This window comes from Mobula hypostoma, chromosome 3 (assembly GCF_963921235.1).
Source record: "Mobula hypostoma chromosome 3, sMobHyp1.1, whole genome shotgun sequence".
NCBI lineage: Eukaryota > Metazoa > Chordata > Chondrichthyes > Myliobatiformes > Myliobatidae > Mobula > Mobula hypostoma.
The window spans coordinates 181,297,743-181,311,434 of record NC_086099.1 but is presented as its reverse complement, the minus strand read 5'-3'; the positions used below and the strand labels follow the sequence as shown (position 1 = coordinate 181,311,434).

General features: G+C 40.2%; 1 protein-coding gene across 2 annotated transcripts in view; it reads right to left on the bottom strand.

Annotated features, from left to right (window-relative positions):
• Positions 1-12,369, bottom strand: part of LOC134344431 (voltage-dependent L-type calcium channel subunit beta-2-like) — a 339,015-nt gene extending 326,646 nt beyond the window's left edge. For both annotated transcript variants that reach the window (XM_063044202.1, XM_063044206.1), the window contains exons 1-2: positions 11,876-12,369; positions 10,053-10,145 (exon numbers count right to left, since the gene is read on the bottom strand). In XM_063044202.1, coding sequence (XP_062900272.1) covers positions 10,053-10,145; positions 11,876-11,944 — 162 coding nt within the window. In that variant the 5' untranslated portion in view covers positions 11,945-12,369. The remainder of the gene's footprint in view (positions 1-10,052; positions 10,146-11,875) is intronic.
• Between the last annotated feature and the right edge of the window lie 1,323 nt (positions 12,370-13,692).

Sequence of the window (13,692 nt, the reverse complement as noted above, 5' to 3'; positions counted from 1 at the left end):
GAATGGCAGTGGAGGCTCGATGGGCCAGATGCTTAATTCTGCTCCTATGTCTTATGGTCTTATAGTGTGTCAGACATGGCTATAAGCAGCATTGAGGCCCCACAGGGGACTGTATTGGCTCCCTTCCTCTTTACCCCATATACCTCAAACTTTAGATACAACACTGAGTCATGTCATTTACTGAAATTCTCTGATGACTCAGTTGGGTGTATAAAGGGAGGACTGATGGATCAATACAGAGCCCTGGTGGAGGACTTGGTCAAATGGTGCAAGCTAAACCATCTGCACCTCAACATTAGTAAGACAGAGGAGATAGTGATGGACCTTAGGAAGACTGAGCCTGCATTGCTCCCTGTTACTGTGGATGGTGAAGATGAGAATGTACTGAGGGCCTACACATACCTGGGGGTGCACCTGGATGACAGACTTGAATGGAGCACCAACACAGAGGCTGTGTACCAGAAGGGTCAGAGTCGCCTCTACTTCCTGAGGAGACTGAGGTCCTTTGGAGTACGCAGGCCTCTCTTTCACATGTTCTACTAGTCTGTTGTTGCCAGCTCGATCTTCTATGCATTCATGTGCCAGTACAATCTTCTATGCATTGAGCAAAAAAAGTAGCAGATGTGCTGGGGCAATGGCATCAACACAGGTGATGCCGACAGGCTCGATAAACTGATTAGAAAGGCTGGCACTGTTATAAGAGTCAAAATGGACACACTGGATGCTGTGGTAGAACAAAGGACCCTATGGAAAATCCTGGTAATTCTGGACAATGGTTCTCACCCTCTGCGTGCCACCTTGAAAGAACAGAGGAGCACTTTTAGTCATAGATTAAGAAAACCTCACTACTCCAAAGAGTTCTACATGAGGTCATTCTTACCCTCAGCCATTAAGCTCTATAATAAGTCAATCTATAGCTGGGGAAGTGATGAACCCCTCCTGTTAGGCCATAAGACCATAAGACATAGGACCAGAATTAGGTCATTCTGTCCATCAAGTCTGCTCCACCATTCCATCATGGCTGATCCTGGATCCCACTCTTCCCATACATCTGTCGTCTCGCCATAACCTTTCATGCTCTGACCAATCGGGAGACTCTTCATTTTCATTTTAAATATCCCCATGGTTTTGGCCTCCACTGCTGTCTGTGGCAAAGCATTCCACAGATTCAAAACTCTCTGGCTAAAAGTTCCTCCTTACCCCTATTCTAAAAGGTCACCCCTCAATTTTGAGGCTGTGCCCTCTAGTTTTGGATACCCCCTTAATAGGAAACATCCTCTCCACATCCACTATATCCAGTCCTTTCAACACTCAGTAGGTTTCAATGAGATCCCCCACCCCCCCGCATTCTACTAAATTCCAGTGAGTACAGGCCCAAAGCAGCCAAATGCTCCTCATATGTTCACCTTTCATCCCCGGAATCATCCTCGTGAACGTCCTCAGGACTCTGTCCAATGACAACACATCCTTTCTGAGATATGGGGCCTAAAACTGTTGACAAAACTCCAAGTGCCGCCTGGCTAATGTCTTATAAAGCCTCAACATTCCCTCCTTGTTCTTATATTCTACTCCCCTTGAAATAAATGCCAACACTGCATTTTCCTTCTTTACCACGGACTCAACCTGTTAATTAACCTTCTGGGTGTCTTGCATGAGGACTCCTAAGTCCCCTTGCACCACTGATGTTTGAATTTTCTCTTCATTTATTTAGATGATAGTCTACACTTTTGTTCCTTTTACCAAAATGCCAAAATACTTTATCATACATTTCCCAACACAGTTTTTTTGCCCATTCTTCCAATTTGTCTAAGTCTTGCAGCAACCGCAATGCTTCCTCAGCACTGCTTACTCCTCCACCTATCTTCCTATCATCTGCAGACTTTGCCACAAAACTACCAATCACATTAGCTAAATGAGATGGAGGAGGAGGAGAAGATGGCGACGCGACACAGTGAGCAGCGTCCACTCCAGTGAATGATATCTGTTATCTGTCAAGTAGGGTGCCGTGCACAATCCTGATTTGATGGAGACAGACGTGAGAGCATGGAGGAACATCTGGAAAAGCTTCTGAAATGCCTGCTTCACTGCCACTGCTACTATGTGATCCAGAATCTCCGGAGAAGGCCCCAAGTCCTCGGCTTTGCTTGTTGCTCGGCGGCCGGGGTAGGGTCAAAGCACTCGGCAGAGGATGGTGCTCGGGAAACTGTATCGGAGAGGCTGGTTGGAGACTCAAAGTTTTCGAACGGTCTCAGAGTCGGCTGTGGTCGGGTGCTTCCAATGCATCGGCAAGTTGTCGGTGCCTGGAGGTTTATGGCAGGGAGAGTTTCTCCCTTTTGCCGCCTGCTATTGGGACTATCGGGAGTCGATCACAACTTTGAGACTTTTTTTTTACTGTGCCCATGGTCTGCTCTTTTATCAAATTATGGTATTGTTTTGCACTGCTGTAACCATATGTTATAGTTATGTGGTTTTGTCAGTGTTCGTCTTTTGCTTGTCCTGTTTTTTTTTGTGATATCACTCTGGAGGAACATTGTATCACTTCTTAATGCATGCATTTCTAAATGACAATAAACGAGGACTGAGTGTCCTCATAATCTAATCTAATCTAAATAATTTACAAACAATATGAAAAGTAGTGGTCCCAATACTGACCCCTGAATAACACCACTAGTCACTGGCAGCCAACCAGAAAAGGGCCCCTTTATTCCCACTCACTGCCTCCTGTCAGCCATTCTGCTATCCATGCCAGTATCGTTTCTGTAATGCCATGGGATTTTATCTTGTTAAGCAACCTCACGTGTGGCACTTTATCAAACGCCTTCTGAAAATGCAAGTAAATGACATCCACTGCCTTTCCCTTGTCCACACTACTTGTTACTTCCTCGAAGAATTCTAAAAAATTTGTCAGACAAGATTTCCCTTTCCAGAAACCACGTTGGCTTTGACTTATTTTATCATTAGTATCCAAGTTCTCCGAAACCTCATCGTTAACAATGGACTTAAGCACTTTCCCAACCACTGAAGTTAGGCTTACTGGCCTATAATTTCCTTTCTTTTGTCATCCCCCTTCTTAAAGAGTGGAGTGACATTTGCAATTTTCCGGTCCTCCAGAATCATGCCAGAATCAAGTGATTCTTGAAAGATCATACCAATGGATCTGCTATCTCTTCAGCAACCTCTTTTAGAACTCTAGGATGTAGTCCATCTGGTCCAGGTGATTTATCAACCTTAAGACCTTTGAGTTTGCCTGGCACTTTTTTCTTTATAATGACAATGACACTCACTCCTGCTCCCTGACCCTCACGGACTTCTGGCACACTGCCAATGTCTTCCACAGTAAAGACTGATGCAAAGTACTTATTAAGTTCATCCACCATTCCATTGTCCCCCAATTCTACCTCACCAGCATCACTTTCCAGTTCTCCATTATCATCTCTCACCTCTCTTTCACTCTTTATATAACTGAAAAAAAAACCTTTCAGTATCCTGCATTATACCGTTGGCTAGTTTGCCCTCATATTTCATCTTTTCACTTCTTATGGATTTTTAGTTGCCTTTTGTTACATTATACGTCCTTTCCTTGGCTTTTATGCAGTCATTAACTTCTCTTCTCAACCACGGTTGCCTATTCCTGCCACTTGAGAACTTCTTCTGTGGGACATATCTATCCTGGGCCTTATGACTTATTCCCAAAAACTTCAGCCACCTCTGCTCTGTTGTCATTCCCACCAGTAACCCCCTCCAATCCACGTGGACAACCTCCTCTCTCATGCCTCTGTAATCCCCTTCATTCCATTACAATACTGATATCTGTGAGTCATGCTTCTCTCTCTCAAATTGCAGTATGAATTCAATCATATTATGATCACTGCCTGCTAAGGGTTCCTTTGCTTAACCTCTCTAATAAGATCCAGGTTATTACACAACTCCCAATCTAAGATAGCCTTTCCCCAAGTAGGCTCAAGCACAAGCTGGTCTAAAAAGCCATCTTGTAGGTGTTCAACAAATTCCCTCTCCAGCAATCCAACGCCAACCTGATTTTTCCCAATCCCCTTGCTTATTGTAAGCCCATTACCTTTATTATATGCCCTTTCCAGCTCCTTTTGCAATCTCAACCCCACATTTTGGCTACTTGGAGGCCTATATATGATTCCCATAATAGTTTTTTTACCCTTGCTGTTTCTTATCTCCACCACAAAGATTTGACATTCCCTGACCCTATGTCACCTCTTTCATACGCCATACCAACCAATCTTTAATTGTGCACGAGTTCATCCACCTTATTCAGAATACTATGTGTATTTAGTCCTGCATCTTTCCCCTTTTGAATTTTACCTCTGTGTTACAATGTAACTATTTGCACTGTCTCCATTTATACCCAAGCATTTGCATATCCTTCCTTACATTCATATTACACCTATCATCTACTTCTAAACATGCTGACTCATCTTTAGCTCTATCAGACTGGTTCCCATCCCCCTCAGATTCAAGTGCAAGCTGTCCCTTTTGTACAGGTCACACCTGCCCCAGAAGACGTCCCAATATGTCCGGAAATCTGAATCCCTGCCCCCTGCTCCAATTCTTCAGCCGTGTTGACTGCTTCAGGTTTCTTATTTTTTATTGTTTCTTATTTCTCTTTTAATATTTGTGTATTTGTATATCTATGCAATTGCAATGCTACTGTGACACTGTAATTTCCTTTGTGATCAATAAAGTTTCTATCTATCCATCTAGGATATCTCTTCAGAAGAGATTAGGAGAAGTTTCTTTAGCCAGAGTGTGGTGAATTTGTGAAATTCATTGCTGAAGACAGCTGTGAAAGCCAAGTTATTGGGTACAATTAAATCAGATATTGACAGGTTCTGGATTACTAAGGATGTCAAAGGTTACTGGGAAATGACTGGAGAACGGGGTACACAGAAAAACTAAATTAGCTGTGATTGAATGGCGGATGGAACTCAGTGGGTTGAATGGCCTAACTCTGCTCCTCTATCTAACGGTCTTTTTATTTCAAAATTTAGACTATTGCTTTCTTATGTTCAATCAATCTGAGAAATATTACTCTTTCACAATATTCATCTTTTCAACACACAGCCTAGACACAGACAAGTCTCCATCCTGTTTTAGCATCTGCTAAAAATGTATTAAAATAGCCCTTTAAATGTGAAATTATGTCACATTCTTTCTGTTAAAGAGTTATATTTTTTACATCTATAGTATCTTCATTACACCGGATTAAAATCTTTCACAAAACACGTTTGTTCAAGTAAGTGAAAAGTTCGTTTTCTATAGGCAGATAATGCAAACATAAATGGACATATAATTCTTATACTTTGTTTTAATCCCAATTGCTAAGATATTAACTTTTGCACTGCCATGCAAACCTAAACGATTTAAGTTTGAAAATTGACAACTGATTATGAAACACTTTGTCTTCTGAAATGCAAGGTTATTTTATTGCAAGGTTCATTAAGTTTTAAGAAATATGTTATATCAAAAGGGAAGATTTTCAACTTGGAATAGCTCAAAATCTATTTTCTTTATACATTTGAAAAGCATGTTACTTTACTAAATATTTTGCTTGTACATATTATCGAAATAATACTTTGATATATTACAAAGGAAGTGAAACATCATCAGCAGTACTGCTTCTCGGTTGTTATATTAAACATAATTGCTTATTACTGTTCAGCTACTTTTTTAAATACTCATGAGAAAGTGTGACAAGATTTTCTCAGTACCCAATGTCACCTGAGTGGACTGCCTGTTCTATCATTGCTTTAAATGGACATTTTTTATATATATCATTTGGAGTATTGCTGCAAATAACAACACTACAGTAAATCATGTGAAGTGCCTTAAAATATTTCTCAGACATGCAATAATGTGCTGTGTGAATGATACTCTTTGCTGAAATTAATCTTAATGCTGAATACAGGTACAGTAGATGAAAGTTGAACCTAACAGCTGGTATCAAAATCTGATTTATTTTCACTGACAAATGATGCCAAATTTCATGGCAGCAGTACAATGCAAAAACATGAAAAATCATAAATTATGAAATAAATAAATAGTGCAAAAGAAGAGCAATAACAAGTTAGCATTCATGGACCGTTCAGAAAGCTGATGGAAGAGGAGAAGCTGTTCCTAAATCATTGAGTATGTGTCTACATCCATTAGGAACAATAAGAGGCTTTGAATAAGAAAGCAGAGAGCTCATGATGATTGTGTTGACAGTTGGAGAAAACTATGTTACTTTGGATCCCTCCCTATAAAAGGGATATTATAAATCTGCAGAAAACGCAACACAACATTAGCATACTGACATCAAGGACTGGAGACCAAATTATCAGAAAAGGCTTGAAAGAGTAGATTGTGATTGAGATAGTGTAAGTTATGAGAAAAATATAGCTGTTCCCAACAGAAATAACTGCAGATTCTGGGAATCTGGATCAGCATGTACCAGTTCTGCCAAAGGGCCTTCATGACTATCTGAAATGAAAACAGAAAATACTGCAGATACTCAGCAGATCAGGTAGTAACCATGAAGAGAGAGAGAGAAGCACATTAACATTTCAGGTCAATAACCTTCCGGCATTTTCTTTTGTTCTTATTAATCACAGGTAGATATATCAAAAACAAGCAATAAATATATGATAAAGCAGAAGATTACAATAACATTGTTCAATGTACTTACTGTTTAGTATGTAGTTATTAAGTTCTGTAAAGCTTTACCATGATTAGTACAGCATTTATATTTGCTGTGTTTATGACACAGGCACATTAAATTGATATTTTGGGATGGACTTATATGTGCTCTTGTTACAGTTGTTTCAATCATTTAATGAGGCGAGCAACATGGGGCATTCCCGTGCTTGACTTTCCCTATGAATGACAACTGGTCATGAAATGGACTGATCAATAGATAAAGTTAGTATTAACAAGTTATAGAATCCTCTTTAAAAGAAGGAGCAACTTGGCCCCATCATGCTGGCTTGTAGAACAAACATCCATGTCTATTCCCATAGTCCTGCCTTTTTCTAAAACCCAAAACACATTATGTTCATTTTCAAGTGTCTATCTACTTCCTTCTTCAAATTATATATCAAAACAGTTCCCATTGTGTTTTCAGGTATAGCCGAATCCCAACGATTTCCTGAGTGAAAAGAAAAATTCTTCTCATTGCCTCCCTAGATCTCAAGAGAGATTAACTATTCTACCAAGACATTGAAAATTGTTGAAACTTTAACTATGCCTGACACTTACTTTTTCACATTGTAAAGACAACGATTAGAGTCTCACCACTCAAATCTCACATTCTCGCTAACAATTCAGTAAGCATCCTCCATAGGGTCACAAAACACAGAATCAAGCCCTTCAGCCCACTAAGTCGATGCTGATCATCAACCACCCATTTACATTAACTCTACAGGAATAGAATTTTATTTCATTCTTCCCATACTCCTTTCAACACCTCTTGTATTCTACCCCTCATCTACACACGAGGGCAATTTATAGGGGCCAATTAATCCAACATACCTTTCAGATGTCGGCATAAGCTAGAGCACCCAGAGGGAATTCACCCAGTCATGGGGAGAGCATGCAAACTCCACACAGACAGCACAAAAGATCAGGATTGAAACGATCACTCCATATGCATGATATTCCAAATTGTCCATTGATCTTCAGCTAAGGCTAAGTAATACATAAATTTCTAAACTTTAATTTTTCCAAAAAAATGCATATGACTGCATTTTAATAGTAAACTATTAATTGAGGCAACAGTGATACACAAGGTTAATTTTTCAATTATGTGAGCCTATGAGCCTTATCAGAGCTAACTCACCTGTGTTAGTGAAAAGTTAAGACTTGAAACCATGACTTTGTTTCTCTTTCCAGATATCATATGTGCCCTGGTGTTTATTTCTAGTATCTGCAGAATTTAAGTTAAGCAAAATATACTTCTTTATATGTAAAATCAGAGGCAACCTGTTTGGTAAACAGTGTTGTGCGATTTTGATAATTAATGTATTGAGAGGAAATTAAGTAAGTGTGTCTATGTTGTCAGCACTTCTTTATTACAGCTGACAGTAAATTATTTCCTGACAGTATGACTAACTTATTAACACGATTTCACACTCAGCAGACCTAGATGTTGTCATTATAAATTTTAGACTAAAATCAGTTGAAGTACATTGATAGCTAGTTTAAGATGTCTGTTGACTACAGTTTAAATCATAACTGAAGTGGAAATTGAAAATGCTGGAACTGATTTCAAGCAACTGGGTTATAACTTGAAAAGGAGAAACACACACAAAATGCTGGAGGAACTCAGCAGGCCAGGCAGCATCTTTGGAAAAGAGTAAACAGTTGACATTTTGGGCTGAGACCCTTCATTGGGACTTCTCAGATGAATTTGAATAGTTATTGATTCCTAAAACTCTTATTCTAAGTCTTGGGATTTTATTACCCTTTCTGAGCACCCTTGGTCAAACATTATGGTCTCTGCCAACAAACACTGTCTAATAAAGTGACAGTACAGTCTAATAGATAGACAGATATTTCATTGATCCCAAGGAATCATTAGCATTAGTCATAGTAGCATTACAAGTTCATAGATCTACAATATTAGACTATTGTACTCTATACAATATTAAATAAGAAGAATAAATAAAAATACGTTTTCTGAAACAGTCTAACGGGAGGGAGTCATCACTTCCCCAGCTATAGGTTGACTCATTATAGAGCCTTTTGGCTGAGAGTAAGAAGGACCCCATATAGTGCTCTTTGGAGCAGTGCAGTTGTCTCAGTCAAGAGGAACACCTAATAGAGAAAGTATACTTGTTGGTGTTGCTAATGACATTTCATGTCATTGCTGTGATGTTATGAACTAAGCAGTGGCTGGGCTTGCTTATTTTTGCTTTCAAGTAAATGTATGAGTTGAAGGAACTAAAAGGTGAAGAGGTTAAGCATAGCTACATAGTGCATATGTCTTATATGCACCCTAAAGCCAAGAGTTTGCTGAAATGGTAGTATAGTTCTGGATCACTACAGACTCAGATAGAAACTTTATTCTTTAAGATACCTACTGAAGATATTCACTGACATTTGTTAAAAGTACAACATACTATAAATATCACCCGTATGATTGACCTCAATATGGAAAGGTATTTATGATGTTGCTGCCTGTGACTATTGCTCAGGCCAGCATCAATGCAATAAAGAGAGTTAAATAGAGCTGGATTTGTTTTATCTTCTGTCTTTTGCCATAAATTCTGCCACATTTGTGCACTTATTTTCAGTCACTGTTTCACAAATAGTTCTTCATTCCAAGCTTACTTTGTTCCACTTTCTGCTTGTGAAACACAACCTTTCTTTCGTACAACCAGCTTCTATCCAATACTGTATTCATATTCACTTGGTTGCTTCCACCTCTTCAAGTTTCAGTGACAGAAAAGAGCCAGCCATCAAATGCTGAATTATTTTATGAATATTTGAGTATTTTCTTTTTGGTTAAAGGAAGATATATCACATTCCCTTGTTTCTCCCTTTACCAATCTGCCTAAAATTGAGCAAACATTATCATAAAAAAATAACAATTTGACAGCATATCCATCAGTAAATATGTTACTCAGATGGCCCTTCTAGGCAATTGATATTAGTCAGCCAAAATCCACATATTATACAAAGTATCAGAAAGTGTTATTACTGAGGTTAGTTATTTTCCTTTGTTAATGTAAAAACTGATGCACTAAATTATATGCATGAGAAAAACAAGGAATTGAGATGAGAAATTGCCTTTTCTTATGATTAAAATGTGGAAATCTGAAGTTTATGGTTTATAAAGCATTGAATATAGTTATAATCTGTGCCACTAGAATTAAATTTGTGCTGATATGAAAAATGGAATATCTGCCCATGGTCTAGTAATGTATACACGCAGTAACTTTCAATATGCCTTTTTTAAAAATAGTTACCATCTTCACTTTATTATTGGCCATCACTATTAGTATAAAAGCACAGAAAACACAAACATTTAAAAAGCACCATACCTGTCTCACAAAGCTGTTGGATGTAGTATCTGATGAGGTACTGCCTTCAGATCCTTTGAACCTGTTTTTCCTTATTGCACCTCTTCCAGAAGACTAGGGAGAGAAATAATGCAAGATTATTATCATGCAGACTGGCTTCAATACTCTAATTACTAAATTTAAAAGCAATAAAAAATCTACAAAGCAATATCTTTCCTGAATTGACAGTGCATTAGGAAAATTGAAATCTGCACCAATACTATATTATTAATCTCAGAACATTCAAATTTAACAAAAACTCCGGACTCAGCAGATATGTATACACTGTAGGGAATTGGGCAATATTGAAGTCTATTTAATGAAGAAAACACAAAAGCATCTCAGAGAATTTCTTTGAAATAATTGCTTTTTGCCCAGTTTAAACTGTGGAGATTCAAGGTCTTGGCACATTATTGATTTTACAAATACCTCATTTAATGTTGGGTGTTTAAATGTGATCATTATGGGATTTAACTATTGAGCCAAAAACATAAAAGCAACTTTAGCCAAAGAAAAATAAAGCCTTTGTTTTCAGAATCAGAAACAGGTTTAATTTGTTAAATACATGATAGATACAGGAAAAAAAAACACTGAAGTAGTTTTCATGGGTTCAATGTCCATTTAGAAATCAGATGGCAGAGGGGAAGAAGCTATTCCTGAATTGTTGAGTGTGTGCCTTCAGGCTTCTGTACCTCCTTCCAGACGGTAACAGTGAGAAGAGGACATCTCCTGGGTGGTGGGTGTCCTTAACGATGGACACAATGTTTCTAAGGCACTGTTTCTTGAAGATGTCTTGATACTACGGAGGCTAGTACCCATGCTTGCTTGATGGCATTAGACTGTTTTTGAATAAGTGTTTCCATAACCTTCAAAAGAACAATTTCAAATCACTTGCTGATTTGGTGATTTCGGAATATGTAGTTCATTTCCTTGCTGGGTACCTGCAGACCATATCATGAAGCTTCTTAGTTCCATCCAAATACCATCATTTTCACCAAATGTGAAGTGAACTTCAATTACTGGAAAACACTTCAGTCATTATGCATTTGAATTGAGAAGTACTTACCTTTAAAAACATTGGGAAACTATTCACTTCGGGAGGAAGAGAATCGTTACTCTTGTTTTTTGTTTGTTTCAAATGGAGGACTAGGTCATTTTATTTTTGCATCACGTGTCCTAGGAGAGATATTGGGCAGTCTAGCTCGAGCCTGATTTCCGTAAGACGTTTATTTTGCTGTGAGACTAGTATAAAAGCAGTCAATATGGGAAAATAGGTTTAACGTTGAAAGGAATACGATGTGGATTACGAAACGTATACCATTATCTTCCAAAGAGCCAATATATCATATTAAGTCTCGACTCCAACTAGGTGACAAGGAGCCCTGACCATAAGAAACACGCTTTTGCCACGATCCTACCAGACTTCTCATTAGTAGATATCCTCATTAATTAGGCAGGTACTTGAGCTTAAAAATGCAATGCAGCCAATAGCAGGCAACTTCTCATTTCATTTCAGTATTCTATAATTACACCCTCGAAGATCTCTTCTTCTACCCGGAGCCTTTTCTCTATTAAGTTTGATCCCTGCCCTCATCAGAGGAATTAAACAGAAATCAACATTTGTACAGCAGAGCGGACAACACCAGTATCCAACAAAGTGTTCCTTGTGGAGTGTAAGTCTCTCATTGATAGAGAGCTACACACACCATATACATGCACATATAACACACACACACACACACAGTACAAATTGCAATTTTAAAACTTGGGCGATTAAATGATAAGATATGACCATTTTAAGTTACCTGAATGCTTGGGGTTTCTAGGATACCCATCCTAATCTCTTGGGTTTTGGACATGTTGCCGCGAACCATTTGAAAGGCTGGGCTGTTTTCTCAGTGACGGAGATTCTGGCTGTGGACAAACACTCCGTAGGGCAGAGAGGGAATGGTCATTGCTTCCCGTCTGCTTGCGGGAGCCGGTTAGGCACCGAGAGCTGGCATCCCTTCAGAGAGCAGGATCCCAGCCCGACGCTCGCTGGTGTGCGCCTCCGAGCACTTCGCTTCCCTCCTTTATTTGTCTTTCTAACCAGACACTGTTGCACCTTCGGTCTCTGTGCTGCTGCTCCGCACGGTATCCGGTGTGGACAGACGGCGCCCGCCTTGGTTGCAGTTGCGCTGGAGACGGGAGATGCCAACTGGCAGCGGTGGGCTGTAGGGGCGGAGTGAGCACGTCAGGCTTCCTCTTCGCATCGGGGGAGAGCGCTGTCAACTCATTCACGCCCAGCCGCTCCAAACCGGGTTATAATTCTACTGGATTTTCAAAATAAATAATGCATTTAGCCGATCGGACTGATACACTACATTGGCGTGTGAACAATAGAGAACATTAACCCCAGAAAGCACCGTCAGTAAATCACCCCCAGAGAAAACTGTCTTTGGGTCTTCAGGACATGCAGCATCCGTGGAAAGTGAAATAGAGTTTACATTTCGAGATAATCACCTACTACCCCACTGACCTTCAAGTCTAGCACATAATTCTCCGTAACTTCCCCCATCTCCGACGGGTTCCCACCACCAAGCATATATTTCCCTTCCCACCCCCAACTATTCGCAGCGATCGCTCTCTATGCGACTCCCTTGTCCCCTCATCCCTGCCCACTGACCTCCGTCCTGGTACTTATCCACCCAAGCAGAACAAATGTCACACCTGACACGATATCTCTCCCTAACTACAATTCACCTTTGAGTCTGTTGGGGTCATCTACTGTATCCGCTGCTCTCGACGTGGCCTCTTGTATATCGGTGAGGCTCGACGTAGATTGGGAGACCGCCAGAAAAAGCGGGATCTCCCGGTGGCCACCCATTCCATTTCTACTTCCCATATCCATGTCAGTCCATGGCCTCATGTACTGCCGCGATGAGGACACACCTTAGATTGGAGAAGCAACACCTTTTCTTCCGTCTGGGCAGCCTTCAACCTGGTGGCATGAACATCGACTTCTCGAACTTCTGGTAATTCCATGCCCCCCTCCCCTTCACCATTCCTCTTTCCTATTTCCCTCCCTTGCTTTATCTCCTCACCTGCCCAACACCTCCCTATGGTGCTCCTCCCCGTCCCTTTCTTCTATGGTCTTCTGTGCTCTCCAATCAGATTCCCCCTTCTCCAGCCCTTTATCTCTTTCACCAATCAACTTCCCAATTCTTTCACCTCCTCCCCCTCTCCTGGTTTCACCTATTACCTACCACCTTGTACTTCTTCCTCACCTCCCCCCATTTTCTTCCTCTGACTTCTCCTCTTCCTTTCTAGTCCTGATGAAGGGTCTTGGCCTGAAACATCAACTGTTTACTCTTTTCCATTGATGCTGCCTGACCTGCTGAGTTCCTCCAGTACGTGTGTGTTAGTGTGTGTGTTGCCTTGGATTGCTAGCATGCACAGATTTTCTCATGTTTGTAACATTTCAAGATGTCTTTCTCTTGCTGTGTTTAGGTGTCACCTGACTGGGTTGCTGTTAGACTTGAACCTGGGCCGTACAGTGACACAGTAAGAAGACCCCCTGTCTTGGGCTCCCAGAGAACCTGTGGGTAGCTGATAGAATCTGGGGGTGGGAAGGAGGGGAGAA